We start from the raw sequence: 20,422 nt of genomic DNA on the forward strand, positions 1-20,422 counted from the left end.
CCTACTCTGTCACCGACACCACCGCCCTGACAGCACTCCGTCACTGCTTCCGAACTACCTGTACGTACCCGAACCCTACATCACAGTCTTGTGTGTGTGTATGAGTCAACCACCGCCAGACTTAATGGACTTCGTCTTGCCAACGTGTCTTAACCGCCTCCCATCTCCTATAAATAACAGCCAGAGCTCTTGCTGACACTGCTTTCCCTCCCGACAGACACGTTGTTCTGAAGCACCCGCAACAACCGGCAATATGGCTACCACGGCAGCAGCAGCTCGCGATATTCCACAGGCCACTATGTACCGAGACAACTTAACTGTTGTAGCGGATCGGAGTGCGCCTGCGACTGTGGCACGACCCTTAGACCTCCCCACCCCTCCCAACTCCATATCTCCCGGCCTACCCGCCCATGGCCTCAAGGCCCAGCTCCAGAAGGCAAAGCTTGAGCCCATCGACTCCGACCTCGATCTTCACGACTCGGCCGACGGCCATCAGAGATCCGTGTCGCCCGCTCTCGAGGCCTCGGGTGCCATAACCTGCGCCCTGCTCGCCAAGCACCACCTTCCAGACATCTTACTTAACCACGGGCCGCTGGCCATCCGGCACATCATGGGCTATCTGACGACGTCGGTGCCTGGCTTCTCGGGAATCCCCCCGACAAAGGCGCGGAGGCTGGTAGTGGGAGCGTTGGAGGGACGGGGAGGCGAAGGAGGAGGCTTAGAAGGGGACGTCGAGTTCGACAAAGTGGGATGGGGTCGGTGGAGTGCGCGGCAACGAGGACCAGGCAGCCGAGGCCGCAAGGTTTCGTCGCCTAGCCCCTCGCTTGCTTATCCCACCGGGATCCCCATCGGTGGTGGACGTGGCCAGGACAGACTCCAGGTTGGCCTCTGCCGGTCGACCGGCGAAGACTCGTCGTTCCACTTCTCCCACGACGAGTATGATGCTCCGATGATGGAGTACGAGGCGGACAGAATGTCCATGGACGGCCCCGCGTCAGCCTCCTGCTCCGAAGCCCCGGACGATGACGACATGGCGATGAATGACGACCCCGAGGATGTGACCGACGATGAAGACTGGGCGGCTATGGGGGCGGCTGCTCTTCGAGCCGAGTCGCATCCGAACCAGATGCCTGGCTATTTTGGCCGAGGTGTCCCCCCGTTTGGTGGCGCGCGATCCTTCTCGTGCGGCATGGCGCGCCTACCGCAACCAAGTATCGATATGGGCCTGGCATGCACCTCTGACGCACAGGAGCGGGAGGCTATTGAGGCTCTTCTTCGACTTGGTTCTGTATAATACCCCTTTATTACATGCGTGGCGTTGGTGGGAGCATACTTGCTTTTTTTATTGGCAAAGGGATCACATCGCTGGCGGGAACCCAGAACACGCTGTCGACTTTTTATGATCGAGGCAGGCGCCTGAATCATACCCCTATTTTTCACGACGGCACGTTTTCATGGGATACGCATCTCTACCTTCTATTCTCTGGCTTTACCAAGCCCCGGGGCGCGCTCGGACGCGTGCTGGACCTGGCAGCACTAGCTCAATCTCAAGTGGCTGCCTGCTTCACGACCTGGGCAGATTGCGCGACGAGCTTCGTCATGCAGGCAGCTTTGCTCCTTGCGCAGATGACCCTGCCCTGTGGTCTCTCTGCGAGACCAAGGAATTCACTCCCTATTAACTGCGCAAACATTGGCTCTTCATGGAGGTTACTGCTTGCTATCGACAGTTGGAGAGCATGTCCATGTTCGCCACCACATTCGCTTCTCGGCTCTGCTGCCAATGGACTTTTCTACTCATAGATTGGGACGGACCGGCTTTGGGCATATTCACGACATAACTTTTTCGGAGTCTCGGCTGCATATATACTTCTTCTGCACATATTCTTTCTTACCTCGCCCTGGCGCGAGGATTTTACAAACAAAACAATCACCACTTCAACAACTGGTGGAGGGCTACTGGGAATAATCGATTATCGGCCCGACGCATTAGAGTCGGAGGGTTGGGGGGCCTCTTGTTGGGCCCGTGGAAGCATATTTTTATATAGATACCTGATAATGCATGGTCGTCTTGGATTGACGAGGCATGAAATGGGAATGGGAACAGTATGAGCATATAGGAAGGGAGTAGACGGCTCTATGGTACGACTGTTTTACACACAGTCTGGTGGAGGACTGATGGGAACACTACCTTTTTTTTTTTTTTTTTTTTTTTTTTTGGAGGCGACGATAAGGATAACTTAGTTTTTGAGTCTGAGAGTGATACTCAGTTCTCGAGAATGATGAGACTTGTAATCGTTCCCGGCCAAAAGGAGGTCCCTTTAGCAGTGCTATGCATATCCTTAAACAAAGCAATGTGAGGTGGATAAAGTTGACGATCGGGGGCGACTTGGGATCTGCCTTGGATCTGCTTGGCAGGAGTCAATGACGAATACGTGTACGGGGATTACGGTGGACGGAATGTCTCTTGAAACCTGGGGCCGCACGGAACGCGCTGATCTGCTCGATATCGCGAGTCATCAGTGGGCGGGTGTGGTGCGGCACTGTTTCTCTACTACCTGTATGAGGCGATATCGGATGTCTAGCTCTACCTACTAGTAGGCACTGATATGTAATGCTTAGGTACTACGTAGTATCCGCGCCAGTGAGAGCCATGGCCCCCATGGGCGTTGAACCGCTGGTGACGGTTGACGGGGCGCCGCCTAAAACGTTCCAGGCGTCGAGGCGTCGAGGCGGGGTGTTGGTGGCGCGGTGCCTGGCTGCGAACGACGGGAATATGGAGTCATGGACTGTTGTTGACCAGGATTCCCAGTTTCCCACGCGAAAGAGACGGGGTTCACTGATGGAGGAACCCTCGTGCACCTGGCCCTGTGGCTGTCACTGATAGGGTTGGGGGAGGAGGACCTCCCACTGGTGGCACCCAATTCATGGCTCCAGACTATTGGGCGCCCAGTGCGGTGCGTGCGACCTGCCTTCCTCGGATGCTGCTCGCCAGTGCCCGGTAGGATGTTGCGTCGTCTCTCTGGCTGTCTGGCTCTCTTGGGGTCTCCCTCTGGCTCCCTCTGGCAGCTCTGGCAACTCTGGCACAGTGTCCATGCCCTGGACGTCCTGGAGATGCAGGGCTGGGGGATTGGCAGTGGAGGAGTCGGGAGGACCCAGGCTTGGCGGGCGGAAAGCTTGATCGCTTGCTCTGCTCTTGGCGTTTTCTTGGGGTTTTGGTCCCTGAAAACGCTGATCTGACGTGGAGCTGGGAGAGAGCAACCATCCCATTGAATCCACCGGCTGGTATCCGTATCCGTACTTCGTACCTACTATTACTGGGTGCGACGTACTGCGGAAAACAGAGACGAGGTCATTCTCGATTTCTCTTATTTTTTGCTCAGCGACATGGGTCCCTTCGAAACGGGGTCCTGCACATCCGGATCAGGGAGCTGCTTGTTTCCGGTATGTGGCAGGCAATCAGTGTCCCCCGTGTTCTGGACCGCGCGGCGCCATTCAGGCTATTCGCCGCCGTCGGTATCAGGTGGCCTGTCTGCTGGCGTGCTGGCGTGCTACCAACGCGGGTGGCCTGCCGCTGGTGGTTTTGCGTCCCTCAGTGTACTATGTAGTATTGTTATTATTATTTTAAGAGGGACTCTGGCCGGCCCCTCGGGATTTACGGATACCGGGTGCCGTTGTGCTGGGCACTGAACGTTGCCATTAACCCCTGGTGGACGTTTTCTGACAACGGTGGATAAGATGTGTAATGGGCCGGAGGCACCGGCACCAGCAGCGACGCACACAGTGGCACGGGGGGCCTGGCGAGGCCAACGTGACACACACAGTGGTGACCTCCGACCTCGTCCTCGTGTGGACGTGTGTGCTGGAGGATCTGTCGGGGTCTCGGACGGCTGTAGCCTGTGTGAGGGGCCTGAGGGGGCCTGGTGAGGACGTGCTGAGGGCCCCAAAGCACCGAAGGCCAATGGCAGCCTCGCGCCAACGGTGGTGCCCAGCTTGCCAAGACTTGCCAAGTCTTGGCAAGTCTTGGCGGCTCCGTCTCGGCTGCGCATCTTGGCGTAGCTCTGCTAGCGGGCTACTTCATCCACAGTGTGCTTGCTGGTGGCAGGCCAAGTATTTTCTACGTCTACGAACCCGCCAAGTCTCGCCAAGACCGCCAAGAATTCCGCTTGCCCCTTCGTTCTTGCCCAGACTCGTCTGTGAATGTAAAGGGAGTGGAAGCCCCCAAGACGCTTCCTGAGGCTCTCGTCTTCTTACTTCTCATTGCTATTCATCGTCTCCGTCCCTTCTACAACCAGCCAGAGAGATCCGTCTTGCGGGACTATTTGCTTGGTTGCTGCATTGACCTCTCGTGAACGCCGCCTCAGCCTTGCCCCTCACCCAGCGTGTCTCAGCGCCCTGAAGAAAAAAAAAACACAGGCAAGATGACTCCCCCGGTCCCCGAGGGACACCCCTCTTCAGGGTCCAGCGACAACAGCAACGCCGACTCCAAGTCGACGACGCCGCCGCCCTCCAGCGCCACGTCCACCCCGTCGGCTGCTGCTGCCCCCGAGGACAACCTCGTGTGCCGCTGGAACGCCTGCAACCAGAAGTTCTCCACACCGGAGACGCTCTATGTAAGTACTCCGTCTAGACGTGTCATCGCATATCACATAGTAGGCTGACAGCGCCGCCTCTAGGAGCACATTTGTGAGCGCCATGTCGGTCGCAAGAGCACCAACAACCTGAACCTCACTTGCCAGTGGAACTCGTGCCGTACTACCACGGTCAAGCGTGATCACATCACCTCCCACATCCGCGTCCATGTTCCCCTCAAGCCCCACAAGTGCGAGTTCTGTGGCAAGTCGTTCAAGCGTCCCCAGGATCTCAAGAAGCATGTCAAGGTACGGGGAAACTCTTGTTGAACTTGATGTGAGAAGACACCCAAAATGCTGACGAGAACCCCCAGACCCATGCCGACGACTCTGTTCTGGTGCGGCCCTCCCAGGACAACCACAACCAGGGAGGTATGAACTACCGGCCTCATCTCAACAAGAGTATGTCGTTGCCATGGCCAACCGGCCTGCACTGGCAACCTAGAAGCTGACATTTGATTCAGCTCCATCCTATTACGACCATACTGGCCAGATGCGCACTCAGTATCAGCACCACCAGCCCTCTCACCCCGGCGCCTACTATGCGCCTCAGCCTTCTACCAACTACGGCCTCTACTTCAACCAGCCGCCCCTGAACAACCAACGCACCGAGCACCTTGGCTACAGCGCTGCCCCCGGTGGCGGCTTTGACCGAAAGCGCGCCTTTGACATGGTCGATGACTTCTTCAGCAGCGCCAAGCGTCGCGAGATCGACCCCTCGTCCTACAGCCAGATCGGGCGCTCCCTGCTCCCTCTGCACGGCTCACTCTCCATCCCGAGCGGCCCCATGGCGGCCACCGAGCACTACGTGCCCCAGGCCGCCCCTATTGCCCACGCCGGCCCTGCGCCTACCCAGAACCCCCTGGCCCAGCAGTACTACCTGCCCATGCCCCCCAACGCCCGGACCCAGAAGGACCTCGTCCAGATCGACAATCTCCTCGGCCAGATGCAGGACACCATCTACGAGAACGCCAACCACGCCACTGCTGGTGTCCAGATCCACCACGGCAATGATCACTACGGGGGCTTCCGCAACAGCCCTTCGCCGTCCGTTGCTCAGCGTGGCTCGCCTGGTGGCATCCATGTCGCTACTGATGGGTACCACCACCAGCCCGTGTCTGCTGCCAGCATGGCCTCGCCCCTGACGGCCATGTCCTCCACCGGCACTCCCGCCGTGACCCCCCCGTCCAGCGCCATGTCATACACCTCGGGCCACTCTCCTAGCCCCTCGGCGTCGGCCATGTCCCCCCAGTCGCGCCACAGCTCTACGGGCGGCTCAGTCATGTACCCCAGCCTGCCAACCAGCCTGCCCGCCGTCAGCCAGGGATTCGGACAGTCCACAACGACCACTCTGGGCCCCAGCTTCGACAGCAACGAGCGCCGCCGCTACTCGGGCGGCATGCTGCAACGCGCTCGGGGCGCCCCGCCGCGGTCCGTGGATGAGAGCCACGGCGCATCCACGCCCAAGGCCGGCGAGTCTGCCCCAGCCATCTCGTCGCCCTCCTCCGAGGAGTCGGATGCCAGCGAGGCCACACGGGAGCGTGAGGAGCAGTACGATCGCTGGCTCGAGAACATGCGTGTCATTGAGAGCCTGCGCGAGTATGTCCGCGGCCGCCTGGAGCGCCGGGAGTACGTCGAGGATGACCGGCGCGGGGCTGAGTCTGACCGGAGGGAGAGGGGTGGTGAGAGCATGGATGTCGACATCAAGAGCCCCAGGAGCCCCGCTCGGGAAGTGCCCGGTCACCCCAGAGAGGGCTCCTCTCTGTACCCTATCCTCCGCATGCCGGGCTCTTAGAGATCTGCCTACAACGTTGCGAGGAGCGTGTTGATATCCTGAGCGAGAATTTTTTGGTTGGCTGTGGTTGACATGTATGATGGTTGGTTAAGAGTCCTTGTGAGAGGAGTGCCGTTCAGGATGCAGTTATGAAATGTATACGATATCTTAGTTTGTTAGAAAACACGATTCTGAATATAGGGGAACCGAAAAGCCGCGACAGCGTTCAAGAAATTCAATGATGTCTTGTCGTCTACCTACGTATGTTGCTAGAGTCTACCGGCTTGTCCCACCTCATCAACTCGGGCTATTTCTACTACTAGGCAGATTCAAATAGCTATCTTGGCACTTACACTAGGTGTGTTTGTCTCGACTCCGATGGCTGGATGCTGTGCAACTACGACCTGGCCAGCCCCTGACGGCAGGCAAGGGCACCTAGGAGTCTTGGCGACATCGTGTGCGATGAGTTTACAGAGGTAGTATATAGGATTTGAAAAGTATCGCGGTTCAAGTTGTTAATGCCTTAGATAAGCATCCCCCGGGGTTTACTCGCACGAAGTCATTCGTTAGAACCAGTATAATACTCCTCCCGAAAACTCTTGTGGAGATGTCGGTATTGTAATATAAGCGACAAAGATTGTCAGGGATACTTCGACTTTTGGCTCGGGCCATTCCTAAAACTTGCCATTCTGGGCGCAGAGAGCGGGTTATTTATATAAGTACTATTATACTATTTATTGTACGAGTTCTGGCCGCCAAACTAGAAAAGGAAAGTGTAATATCGTAATGAGAAAAAGTAGCTAGAATATAACGACGAGAGACTAATATACGACACCTAAGATCAGCCTCACTCGTGCCAACTCGCTTCGCCTTGTTGAACCCTTCACATTGGTCCCAAAGCTGCCTATATTTTTCAGCTCACACGTAATTTTGTCGACCTTTGACTTATTTATTTCGGCATCCCAATATTAGTGAAATGATCTGACTGATCTCCATCAAGATGCGTCCCACCAACCTCATCGTCCTATTCATCAGTGGCCTGGTCGCTTCACCCCCTATTACCGGTCATGATGTGAATACTAAATCCCAAAATCTTGGGCCCAGGCTACGTGGTGTTCCAAGTGCTGCGAGTGTATGTATCGTCTTCAGATTGAAACAGTGGATCATAAAGGGCACTTGAATGGCGGGAAAATGGCTGATTATGAGAGACCAAATTAGGAATGGTGAGAATGCGATTTCTAGCAGGAGCAGAGGCTGCACCCTGCCTATCAAGGTATTACTTGTGTTCAGCTCTCTAAATATTATTACGCGGGATGTATGGAAAAGGGAAGGCGCGACGTAATCGTATAGGTAGATACGAATAGTAGTAGTCTTAGAATGTCTCAGCAATTTCCAAGTCCCAATAGTACCTTGCGCAGTCGAAGGCAGGTACGGGAGCCATATTAAGCACCCGACTCGCATCATACTCACATCAACAACATCCTTTACTACTCGTATGCAGTACTGAGGCATCTTATTCATCTCTGGCCACGCACCCCAACGTCTTTCCGTTCCCTACTGCCCACCAAACAGCCATGCGCTTCCTCACCCTTGCCATCAACGTCCTGGCCGCCGCGGGCGCCCTCGGGCAGAGACTCCCCGGCAGCCTGGGCCTCGACTTTAGCAAGCCCTGCTGCTGCTGCAACGTCTCCGAGGAGGCCATGTTGTGCGAGATGAAGAGCGACGCAGAGGGGTGCTACTGTCTTTCGGTCCAGTGCCCGTCCGCCGCCCCGGAAATATGGCCCAACAACGATCAACCTACTACTCCAGCGGTCCCCCAAGTTGAGAAAGGGGGTGAAGAAGAGGAAGAAGAGGAGGAGGAAGAAGAAGAGGAGGAGGAAGAAGAAGAGGAGGAGGAAGAAGAAGAAGAGGAGGAGGAGGAGGAGGAGGAGGAGGAGGAGGAGGAGGAGGAGGAGGAGGAGGAGGAGGAGAATGCTGGGGAAATACAAGTCGCGTGCTGCTGCTGCAACATGGGGAAGACGGTGTTGTGCAAGATGCAAGACGAGTCGGATGGGTGCATCTGCGCGGCGGTGGTGTGCGCGGCCGATGTGCCAACAGTCTGGAAGGGCGACAATGGGCTAAAGCCGACGTCGAGCTAGGGATACCGTTGGAACTGGAAGAGAAACATGGCCATATGGTGGCAATTGGGGGTAAACATGGCAAAGAGAGTTGAGACAGCTTTGAGACAGTGTGCTGTCAGGACAGCCGTAGCTCTTGTGATGTTAAGTATACTGGCATTCACTTTTCTATGACCTGGGCTCTCGTGGAGCTACAAGATGCCGCAGAACAGTAAGTCAATTCGAAGAGCCTCAGCGTAACTTAGTTAATAGTGACGGATGATAGAATGGTAGTAGACGTTGCTTGTAGCTAGAGCTAGGGAATGCCGTCTCGCAAGGTCGTTCTGATACCTGGGACTATAAAATGTACGTACTTCGTACGTAGAGTGGAATGGGGTGGAAATAAGCTACCTGCCTTATGAATACGGGGCTGGGAAACGCAGTTCTCTACTCCGTAGGTAAGCATAATACCTTAGTCTGGGGCGGCGTGGATCCGGATACTTCTGGATGCCGGAGATGCCTTCTGGTTTTGGTGGCGGTTCTCTCCTCTCTTCGGCCATAGATGCCAAATCTGGGTAACTGGCCGCCGAGTCAATACCTGGATCCATTCTCTTAGAAGATAAGCCAGAAGGACGTTGATACCACCTAAATCTCGTGAATATTTTACAATTGTATTCTGGGATGACGACATTCTTTTATTTTAGGTGTCTACCTACCACTTTGTACGTACGGATAGCTCCTTACATCTTTAATACGCGAGTCATTCAGTATCGGAAGTGAGACGACCCCACATGGCTATCGCCTCGGTTGTCGGTGTCTTGCGGAGTCGACCCTGAGCTCATGGGATTAATGAATTCCGGGGTGCATTTCTCGACCAACCGTCCATCCCATGTACATAATACATACCAAGTCTTCTACGAAGTACATTAATTGTGGTAGGCATCTCTGCCTAACTAGAATCCTTGACAGAAGGCGGCGGTGTATCTCAGATTGGCTAATGTTCTCCACGTTGGGACGAAGCATCTAGAGAGCAAGAAGGGCCGACGTACGGATAAGGTACCCCCCCGCCAGTGTGCTTCGTTCAATGGGAAAGAACGAGTGAAGTCGATGACAGACGGCACCAACCAGTACCGACCAGCGTCCCATGATTGGCCACTTAGGATTATGCGGAGTCCTTGTTGCGTTTTAGCACCCGCATCCCCTGTCGAAGCCTTGGAGTCATGGTCCCATGGATCCATGGGTGCAATTGACCACCTGGGCGGCGTCTTGGCAACCCCCTACTACATAGCACAACCTGGAACCTACCTGCCATGCTGACCTCTGGGTAGTGGGCTACCTCAGCCCTCGCCCCCAAGACCTAGAACGGTTGTCGTCCCCTACTTCGAATTCACCTCCCAGCGATTGCCGGACCAACTCGTGTCTCGCCATCGTCAACTACATCGCCCGCTGGATCTAGCATACGCGTTTCTTGCTTCTTGTTGCTCGCCCCCAGGCCACCGGGGCGCGGCTCTCGCTGCCACACCGCTGCACATGGACATCTCAGGCATGAGCCCTGGCGGGCCTCATGAGCTGCCTTTCAACCGCCCTACAACCGTTGCCGGAAGCGCGCCTCTCGAGCCCCAATCCCAGCCTCAAGGCTCGCCGCCCGCAAAGCGTCGCCGCACCGCATCCGCCGCCCTCTCCAATTGCTGCCGCACTTGCAGACTGCGAAAGGTGAGCTTTCTCCCACTGTCGAGGACCCATGTGTCGCTGTCAACGCATAGCGGGATTTCACAGCCATGTTGTATAGGATGAAACCAGGGGTTACCCAAGTGCTGATTCTTCTGTCCTAGGTCAAGTGTACGGGCAATCCAGGCAATGGGGCCTGCTCCAACTGTGCCCGGCTCGAGCTGTCATGCCCCTTTGCTACCGCTAGCGACACGGCACCGTTAGGTGAGTTGGTCCTAGGTGGGATGAGGAGATGAGACTCTCACTGACGGACTTTTTCTAGAGAAAATCTCAAGGGTGAAGCCTTCTAGCAGCCACACCGAGGCCGGGACCCTGCGAAAAAGAGCTCAGAGAGCGTGCAGCCAATGTCATGCTCAAAAGACCAAGTGCTCCGGTGACTTGCCTCGTTGTAAACGCTGTGAGGCCGGCGGACTTAACTGCGAGTACACGGCAGCTAGACGGAAGTTTGCCAATGTTCGTTTCGACCCCCAGTCAACAGACGATGGCGCCTCTGCCGCTACTCCAGCAGTAGCCACCACAACTCCCTCGACGACAGCAGCTTCGCCGCCCCCGAAACCCGAGCCGAGCGCCAGCCTGAACCCCAGCGTAAACAACGCGACGGGCAACTTCCCCCTCGCCATTGATACTTCTATCCTCACCTCTCAGTATGTACCTCGACACCTGGTTATGGTTATCCCCCAACACTAACCGCCGGGCAGAGAACTCCTTACACGAAAGAACTTCATCTTGAAACACCTGGATGCATATTTTGAACGTATCTACTGGCTGCCTTGCATGGGATTTTTCCACCCAGAGACGGCGTATCGCCAGGTATATGTACGCGCAGCTCATCTCCCACCTAGGCAACCCGAGACTAATAAGCGCCTCTAGGAGGGCAATTTCGATCCTCCCACGGCTGCTGCAGTGTGTGCAATCTCCTCCTTTTTTGTCGCACCCGGCGAATCATCCAAGGAGTTTGCCCTGAAATGCAGCGACGAGATTGACTTTTATATCTTCCGAAACATCCACAAGTTCACGGAGCGCGCTCTGCTGCCCTTCGCAATCAATCTCTGCTTCAACTTTCTCAATGGCTCCTTCGCCAAAGTTTGGCAATGTTTCGGCATTGCTTCTCGTTTGGTGACTGGTTTGCAGCTTAACTGGGATAGTTCGACGTCTAACAAGTCGTTTCAGCAACAAGAGCTTCTTCGGCGTATAGCTTGGCAGTTCTTCGTCATGGATCGCCTTCTTGCCGGCGGATATGAAGAGTACATTTCGTGCCGGGCCGAAAATATGAAAATTCGCCTTCCTTGTCGTGAGGATGCTTTCTGGGAGGACAAACCTGTGGTCGCGGAGCGACTGAGTGACAAAAATGGAAAGTCTCAGGGGATTGGCTTACACGGGTTGACTATCCGCATTATCGACCTCAAGCACAGGATACAAGCGTGGGTCCTCCTTATCTCCTCAAGGCTATGAATTCGACATGCTAAACTCCCTACTCAACTAGTTGGACGAAAACACTAGCCTCGGGCGCTCTGTTAGAGCCGTCAAAAGTCATGGAGGATATCAACACCTTCCAGAAAGAACTCACTCGTTTCCACTTATCCATCCCTGACGATATTAGACTGAGTGATCAGAGCATCGCCAAGTATATTGCCTCGCCAGAGAGGTCGGGCTACGTCTTCCTCCACACACACTTATCCGTCGGCCACATAGAATTGTATCGGTTCGCGTTACCTGGAATTCTGGACCCCAAAAAGAACAATCTCCTACGCAGGCTGCCTCAAGACTTTGTAAAAAGGGCTAAGAAACAGGCTGTTGCTCACGCGCTTTGCACTGGCCGCTTCTGCGTGGCTATACAGAAGGAGGCAGAGAGGCTTGCCAAAGCCGGGAAACCCTGCTTGGCAGGGGACGCTACTATCCCTCATCTGGTGACCGAGTCATTGAGGGTGTTTCTGATTGCTATGCAGCACCGGATGTATGAGAATCTCACAGAGGACACGACGGCTCCGTTGTGGCGGTTCCAGCCCCCAGACGAGAGCTACATCCGCTCGTTGATCGAGGACGGTCTGCTTAAGGTCTCAGCGCCCTGGAGTCCCATCCTCGTAAAATGCCAGCAGTCGGTAAGTCTCCATATAATTCGCTCTAACATGGCACTCTTTGGAACTAAATTTTTCAGCACACAAACAACCTTGCCATGTATGCCGATTTCAAGAAAACGCGAAAGTTTGCCGAGAAAAGGCGCACGGCCAGCCTCGCGGGTCCCAAAGCCACGGGACATGCCGCGCGCCTCCCTGGCCCCCACTATATCCTCGAGAACTCGAACCACGGCGTTGTCGAACAGGAGGAACGCACACGTGCCACCGACGCAGCCGCTGCGGATCGCTGGTTCCGCGGTCCCGACCAGGCTAACGAGCCATCTCCCTACACACCTCCAGAGGCCGACTTCGAATCCGAGTATGGTCCGCCAGGTGTTCCCCTACTTCTCGCCGTCGCACGTGTGGCCGACCAGCCCGAGTTGCAACAGAACATGTTCGACCTGGAGAAGGAAAGCACCGCCCTCATGTCGGAAAGGATGTGGCTCAGCGGCGGTATGGGAGGCGCAGTCGACGGTCAATACCTGACAGTGGTCGGAGATGGTAGCACCGATGGAACTAGTTCCCTGCCGATGCTGTCAGCTGACCATAGTATGATGTTCGAGCCGCCTCCACAAGATCCCAACGGTGCATCGGTGAATGGGCCGCCGCCATCGCAGTTCATGGCTCCCCAGCCAGGCATGTACATGAACAGTTATGCACCCCCATACTCTGACGCCGGAGGGCCTAGTTCAGGGGGTTACATGCAACAAGCTGGATTTGGCTAGGAGGCGCCTGGGGTTATCTCCGTAGATCTACGAATAGAAGGGGATTGAGAGTGGATGTAATGTGATATAGGTGTATTGGTGGAGTTAAACCGTATTTATTGTGCAGTGTTTAGACTTAGAAGGCGTTGGATACTCATCATCGGAGCGCAGGTTCAGACAAAACCAACATAACTATAGCCGTGTTCAAAATCTTGGCAAACGTTTGAGCAACTTGGGGCTGGTACGTAGTGTTGAGAAATACCTACTACGTGGGGCATCTATGCAAATTGGCTGTTGAGAAGGTCGAGGGGATGGTGCAAGCGTCTACCCCCATGGACTACGCAACCTGCTTGACTTTTCAGAACACATGTGTGGAGGACGTGTAGATAAATTATACACTATAGAATATACAGCTATATCAGCCATGATCCGAAGCGTACCGAATGGCTGGTCGCTATGTGCTTGTCCTCGTGCTCCTGTCACGCGGACGACAATTTTAGTGAAAGTGCCGTGTTGTGCTGTGAAAACAATGCCCGGGGGGCGGGGAGTTGAGGGAGCGAAAGAATATAGCAGTGCGAGGATTAGATCGCTGCGCAATGGGCAATAATATGTAATAGGTCGTGTCGTGAAAAGATCCAAAAAACCGAAACGCTGAGACTGCAATGAACCCCAGGAATGACTCGAGGTTACGGGGCGGGTTGAAGCTGATTCCATTCAACCGGCCGCGTACGTACAAGCCTCCGTATTCGGGGATGTTGGAAGAAAAGTCGTCAAAAAATTGTTCCGAAACTGGGGGCACCGGCTTCTTATTTGAACAGGGCGGGGTCCTTCTCCTTCAGACCACCAATCTGGTCCATGTCGAGAGAGTAGAAGCCGTTCTTGGCCTCCTTCTCGTAAGCCGGCAGCTGCTCCTCCTGCATAGGCTCCAGGCCGACACTAGCGTTGTCGCCTACACGGACGACCAGCACCCGGCCACTCCGGTGCCTGCCCTCATCATCCTGCTCGTCAGGGAAGGTGATGTGAATCTCGGGGACATTGTCCGGGGAATGAGGCGGTGAGTTGGGATTTGCGAGCATGGGCTGGCCGTCGCGGCCGATGTAGATGGTGCTGGAGCGGCCGTTGTGCGACGTCTCGATTGTTAGGCCATGGGGATTGGGCCCAGAAACATGGTGCTTGGACTGATTGTAGGTGGGAAGGACCTCGTTACGCATGCGCTGCTGGCGGCGGTAACGGCGGAAGAGGAAGAGGGCGGAGAGGAGGACGAGGACGACAAAGACAAGGCCGAGGGTGAGGAGAAGAATGTTGATCATCTTTTCGGAGCCGTCCTCGGAGTCAGAGAAATCGTCATCGAAAGTGCCGCGGGACATGATGCGGCGGGCTAGAGCGCTACTGTCACCGAAATCGCGGTTGAGAATAGGCCGCCCGGCGTACGATGGTGGGGGCATGGTGGGCAGTGATCGCGAAGGGCGATGCTAGGCAAGATAAATGAAGGGATAGGCTTTCTAATAGCGTTGTCTCGTCAGCATGAACCTTCATTATCTTGTTTGCAGTCGAGTGTTATGTCCAACAGTCGGTGATGAAGCAGGATCACGACCATCCCGATATTTAGAATCACTCGTGTTTCATGTCCTAGAGGGGTTCGCGTCGTCACCCTGCCTTAGGCTTCTGATGCGTGAGGGAGGCCTGTCACGGTGATCCGAGACATTTGCATGCCATTTCGCGTCGTGGTGGCAGGAGGATAAGGTAGGGCGGGCAAGGTAACAAGGGGCTCGACGTACGCAAAAGAAAACAGTGCTGTCAATAGTTCATAGCAGTGTTTCTGACGTCGCAAAGGGCCGGTGATGTTGAGGGGGGTCTCGTTTCCAAGATGTGCTTCGGGCAGAACCTTACGGACGGGTCGAGTCGTAAGTGAGTAGGCGGAGGGGGGAGAAAGACTGGACGGATAACAGCTAAAAGAATGAAGCTGATGATCCTGGGGGTCACGGCGTAAGGAGTGGCCGGAGGAGGGAAAGAATGTCGTGAAACGCAGCGGCGCTTCGTTGATGAGGGCTGCCAGAGCAAAAGAGGGTGAGGAGTTAGGAGACAAGAGAAGAAGAAGAAGGCCGGCCGCTGGTGGTGGTTGGCGGCCAACTGTGGTCACGCCAACGCATCAACTGGATCAACTGGGGCCTGAGGTGGGCAGCCAGCCAGGGCGGGCGCCAGCCAAGCTCCCCTGAGCAGCACCTCTCTGCACCCCCAGAGCCGGGCAACCTTGGAACCGAGCCAACCACTGGAGGTCGTCTGCACCGCCCTCTAGGCGCTGGCACGCAAAGCAAGCTTCCCTGCCCTCCACTCCAGTGTTCGGGGAGATTGCGCTGGGGCTGTCCCTGCTTTCCATTGGACAGCCCCTGGCGCTTCAGGCAAGCCACCAATGATACGAGCCCTACCCCTGGCTAAAGATTTAAAGCCCGCAGCGGGGCGGAGCCGTCCCCCTTCAGTTTGGTGATTGGCCTACACCGCCAAAGCCCTGCCAAGTCTCGCCAGTCCGATTCGAGAATCGAGATGGCTGACGGTTTGGACGGTTGGGTGGGGCCTCATCTCGACGTCAAATTCACTGACTGAACAAAATATAAATGTGATGAAAGGTTGCCTCACAATGAATGAAGGTTAGAGTGTGGCCGAGGCCTCTTCCCCCGCGCTCCGGCTCTAATGAAATCTCGCGATACCTATCGAGTTACTCCTACCGTTTGAGCTGCCCGAGTAAGGTTATTTCAGTGACGACATCTTTGCGGAGAAAGAATGGCCGACAGGTCCAAGCTTCCAGTCGCGCCCGGGTTAGCCTCACCAACTGCAAGTCATAGTCGACTGCCGTGTTCTTTCTCGACATGACACGGGTCGTGACGCAGAAGAACCAGCAGTACTCCTTATCCCAGAGCCACTCTGTTTTGCTCTAATTCTCGATATGAATACCTGTTAGTGACGCTTCTTATGTTAGGACAACTAACTTACAGCGAACAGCTCTCCACGCGCTGCGCTGGACTCCCCTATCGCACCGTCAGACCATTGCCACGCCGTCCCACATCAAGACTAAGAGAGCCGTTAATATAATCTATCCGTATATAGCTACGAAAATTTACGAGTACTTGTACAATAACCAGTCAAAACCAGAGCCACAACCACCAGTCTTGGGAAACAAATCAGGAAAGCGATTCTCGACGCCTTATTGCGCCCTCCTGTCAAACGACTTGGAACAAATCGCTAGACATTTCACTGGGCCTCCATTGTCGGTTCAGGCCAGTAGTATCACGACAGAGCTCCTCTATCTTCGCCAACTGGACAAATGCGGTCCCATCATATTGGGACGGAAACGAAACGGATCACCATAAGCCACGCGACTATCGACGGGGCTCTCCCGATTGTTGCGAAGGCGAGACGATTTTGATGTAAGTCGGAGACCATATTTGTACATTTTCCAGTTCTGTGTGCGGTCCCACAAGCTAGCCATTATGTCTAATGACCAAAGGCTTGCTTGCCAGATTTACATCTTGCACTCCCAAGGGCCACAATCGACGACGAGCACCCGTGGCGTAGGGTTCAAAGCCGGGCTGATAACAGATCGCTTGCGAGCCGCCAACGTGTAAAGCAGCAACTGCATTCAGGGCAATCATCGGGGGTTTCTGTCAAGCTGACTAAAGAAACCTACCTAGACAAACAAGTCGCGTTTAGATACTAACGCCACTCTGATACACGTACTCGCAGTGCGAGTACGCCATGGGAGTCGGGACACTGGCCTATTCCAGTTGAGCTGTTCCGTGGTATTACTAAGCTGTTGGCAAATGCTCCCTCGCCAGACGCAGGCGGTGAAACCTACCTACGAGTACGATATCAACCCGGAACCGGGACGACTCTACCGACACAGGAGGCCAATGTACGGAGTAGTAGCGTGTATTCGTACCACATTCCAAACCTCCTGAGCTGTGAGTCAAAGAGCCAGACAATAGGAACCCCTAAACCTGGTCCTAGGGCTCTTAGGGTGCAAACAAGCCGGGATTCCATCGCCAATCTAATTCTTCGGAGGCTAAGAAACTGACACGCGCACTTGGGTCGCGTCACTGGCCTCGAACCCGAAACACTGCTGCCTGTGTCCCTCCTAAGCCGTCACGCCACGTCGAGTTGGCACCTTTCACGTATAGCTCCAAGTAAAAACGACAGTGTCCAAGCCATCCACATAGGCTGGCTGATATCACAAGCGAGAGCAGCCACGAGGCTAGAAGCCTACTAGTGTGGCATGGGCAAGTGATTCGAGGTCGCACAGGAGCATACGAGGTTTTTTGGCACGGCAGGTTGCACGTCCGCATGGCTCAATCTCGGTTTGGAGGCCCAAGGGGCCTTGGTGTGTCCAACCAAACGTTAGTCCCCGAATAATGAACGTCAACGAGCATGGTCGATGTTACAGCCCAACTAAACCAGGCTGCCATAAAGCGTTTGGACCCTTAGATCACCCTCCTACGAGTAAACCCTTTCGATGATGGCTGGCCATTTCGATGTCTCTTCTATTTCAAATTAGCCAAGACATTGCTAGCTCGTGGCCGAGACACGAGGGCTAGCCAGGACGTGAGAGGGCCCGAGCGAGATGTTGATTTCTCACGACATCCGTCCATTGAGGTGTGCAGAGCAAGTCCTAAGCAAAGGAAGGAACGGATGAGAGAAAAAAAAGCACCCACAGATGTTAGTAGATGCCCACGTATACTTTTACATAAAAACAACGGGTAGCTGCTGTTTAGATACTAGGTAAATAGCAGGGTTTGCGGTATCCGTATCTTGGACCTATATCACCACCACACCCGAGCACAAACATGGAGGCAAACTCATTAGCCACGGGACAGGACCAGCGATTGTGTTTGCTTTCTTCCAAAGAGAGTTGACACCACCAGGAGTCCCACAAGCACAGTGCTAAACCATGCGAATTATATTAGTAGTAGTATCTGCAGAGAAGACGGTAGGACTGAGGTTGGCGAAACGACCCATCTAGATATACGAGCAGTTGGACCAATTGGACCTGCTTGGAGCGGCGGGATAGTCCTCCGATTAGCATCTATACGTACGCATGGGTGATGAGTACTCGTATCCGTAGTAGGTAGTAGAAGTAATAGACTGCTGGTAAGGTAGCTGAATCGGTACTACTATGTAGTTGGTTCCATCGTATCCGTACTATGTAGTGGAGCAGCACGGATTCGAAGTAGGCAGTCCCACGCCGTCTCTAGGCGAAGACGATCCGACAGTGCCAGATGACAGAGAGAGGCGCGCATTTGTGCGAAGAGGCAATAGGCCCGTATGGCTACCTTCTGGTTTGACATGTCGCATCATTGTGTGGTGCTGCCTGATCTGTGCTGCGTGGCAGCGGGTAGGCCGACTTGCAGGAGCAAACGACCTTCAATACAACAACAGATGGTTCTATCCAGGTAGTATCTAGAAAATATTACTAGTACTACTTACTACCTTGATTACCTCGCAAATTCGTAGTAGTAGTAGCCTCGAATGGGCGATGGGTGGATGCCACAGGCAGCTGAATGTTGGAGGCTTGGAGGCTTGGAGCCCACTGTGGTCCAGGTGCCGGGGACTGCCGTTGCTGCTGGCGATCCATCCCCACTGTACCGTCCACGACCCACTAGTCGGGTCTGCCCTGTCCAGTGTCCACTGTCCACCAGGCCCAGTGGGCCGCCTGTCACCACCAGTCCACCACCCTTACGGCATAATGGCAGTTGGCAGTGTGGCACCCTTGGCCCCAAATCTCTTGGCACGCAGCCACCGTTGACACTCCCGATGATTGCATCCCGCCCACAAGGTAGCAAGGTAGTATTCGTGAATCCTGCCTACTAGTAGCTTAGCTCTTAGCTCCCTTAATCAGGACAGTATCCGTCTCTCCATCCATCAGCCCCAGTAGCACCGGGATCTTGGCCCTTTGGACTTTGACGGCCAAGGCGTGAGAGAACCCCGAAGCTTGCGCTACAGCCGCCCAGCGGTGACGCCTCGTGCAACAACGAACCACCAAAGACGGGGCGCAGAGGCGGACAGCGTCCATCAGATTCGAGACTCCGAGCTCACAGACTGCTCTTCTCGTCTTCCCGTCTCTCTGACTTCCAGTTGTGCTTCTCTTCCTTCCCGTGCTCTCGCCCCCTTCTCCAGAACCATGGTCGCTGCCATCACCACTTTGCCTTGCATTGCCTGACCCTGATCGGATTTCTTGTCTCGCCCACCATTCCTGCTGGTTATTACCTTGCCCACGCTGCAGGCCCTGGCCCTCTCCCTCGGGCTCGAGGGATCCAAGCTATTGAACGCGAGTCCAGGGTTCGCATTCCGGGCCTGATTGCCCTGGTTTCCATCTTTCCCTCCTAGTCGAGGGCGCCCGCACCTTGAGCACTCCTTGAGCACTCCTTGGGCACGTCTTAGGAGACGCCTTGAAACAGCAGGCTTACCTACCATTTCCCTCATACAACTCCGTACCTACTAGTAGGTAGTCCAGTACTTTACTTTGCCCCCATCCGCCTTTTCTCGAGACCTCCTGCTCGTACCCTACTTCTCCCGCCTTCTCACCAATCTCACGACTTCAAGCCACCGCTAGGCTGCCGCCTCTGGGCTCGGGCAATTCGTCTGTCCATTCTCGAGGGACCGCGTCCACCGATTACCGGTGACCTGTCGACTCCAAGCCGGCCATTATACCTTTATATATGCCGCCACTGGCCTAAGATCGAATTGACCGTGTCATAGACGAATCGATGTCAGCCACCTTAGGTCAGCATACAACATAGCCGTATTATTCTTTGAGACGGGTCCAACCGTCAACCCATCAACCCCCCACCATATAGATGGGACCAACAACTTTACTTTCCGAAATCGATTCCGTGACCAGTTTTTCGGTAAGTAATAGATGTCGGTTACTATATTCAGGTTCTTCCTCTGATTTTGGCGTGGGGGGGTTTACTGGTTCTGGTAGCCAGCCTTCCAAAGCCACGACGTCAGCAACAACCCAAAATCGCAAGCCCGAACCCCAATTCCCTCTCTTCCCTCTGTCCTTCCACATCCGCACATCTCCATATTATTTAAAGTCAGCAACAACTCCACTGTCGACGTTACCAAGCGCGAGAGAGTATTTCACAGCTCATCTGTATCTGGGTTCAACACCTACCTGATATCTATGCTCGCTCAGTCACACGCCGTTTGTACCCTTAGGCCTGTTCACCCCCCACCTAGGCACCTGGTACCGAGTGGGTGCACCTCTCTCTCTACCTTGGGCAGAGGCTGATATCACCGCCAAGGCGCCGCCTCAGATAGACTGCCTCCCATCCATCTGTTTCTACCACCCGACCCTTGGAACGTTCATGCATATTTTTTGAGCTTC

At 54.9% G+C, this 20,422-nt stretch overlaps 5 protein-coding genes across 5 annotated transcripts; 4 read left to right on the forward strand and 1 right to left on the reverse strand.

The window, feature by feature from the left end:
- Positions 1 to 253: 253 nt before the first annotated feature.
- On the forward strand, positions 254 to 1,294 carry STB3 (putative Sin3 binding protein-domain-containing protein; the record flags this gene model as incomplete). Its single annotated transcript, XM_083190840.1, has 1 exon — positions 254 to 1,294. The coding sequence occupies one exon, from the start codon at positions 254 to 256 to the stop codon at positions 1,292 to 1,294; it is 1,041 nt and encodes a 346-aa protein (XP_083054699.1).
- A 3,124-nt stretch (positions 1,295 to 4,418) lies between these two features.
- ACO1O0_001354 (C2H2-type zinc finger protein) lies at positions 4,419 to 6,423 on the forward strand (the record flags this gene model as incomplete). Its single annotated transcript, XM_083190841.1, has 4 exons — positions 4,419 to 4,610; positions 4,674 to 4,877; positions 4,943 to 5,030; positions 5,093 to 6,423. 4 exons carry the CDS (start codon positions 4,419 to 4,421, stop codon positions 6,421 to 6,423), a joined length of 1,815 nt encoding a protein of 604 aa, XP_083054700.1.
- Positions 6,424 to 7,976: 1,553 nt separating this feature from the next.
- On the forward strand, positions 7,977 to 8,540 carry ACO1O0_001355 (uncharacterized protein; the record flags this gene model as incomplete). Its single annotated transcript, XM_083190842.1, has 1 exon — positions 7,977 to 8,540. The coding sequence occupies one exon, from the start codon at positions 7,977 to 7,979 to the stop codon at positions 8,538 to 8,540; it is 564 nt and encodes a 187-aa protein (XP_083054701.1).
- Positions 8,541 to 10,276: 1,736 nt separating this feature from the next.
- Positions 10,277 to 13,065, forward strand: ACO1O0_001356 (Zn(II)2Cys6 transcription factor; the record flags this gene model as incomplete). Its single annotated transcript, XM_083190843.1, has 6 exons — positions 10,277 to 10,281; positions 10,568 to 10,870; positions 10,925 to 11,036; positions 11,097 to 11,647; positions 11,710 to 12,325; positions 12,382 to 13,065. 6 exons carry the CDS (start codon positions 10,277 to 10,279, stop codon positions 13,063 to 13,065), a joined length of 2,271 nt encoding a protein of 756 aa, XP_083054702.1.
- A 785-nt stretch (positions 13,066 to 13,850) lies between these two features.
- Positions 13,851 to 14,489, reverse strand: ACO1O0_001357 (uncharacterized protein; the record flags this gene model as incomplete). The annotated part of the gene is made up of 1 exon (XM_083190844.1): positions 13,851 to 14,489. One exon carries the CDS (start codon positions 14,487 to 14,489, stop codon positions 13,851 to 13,853), a length of 639 nt encoding a protein of 212 aa, XP_083054703.1.
- Positions 14,490 to 20,422: the final 5,933 nt, after the last annotated feature.

The sequence above is a fragment of the Amphichorda felina genome (assembly GCF_050947745.1).
Source record: "Amphichorda felina strain 45539 chromosome Unknown scaffold_1, whole genome shotgun sequence".
Lineage (NCBI taxonomy): Eukaryota > Fungi > Ascomycota > Sordariomycetes > Hypocreales > Bionectriaceae > Amphichorda > Amphichorda felina.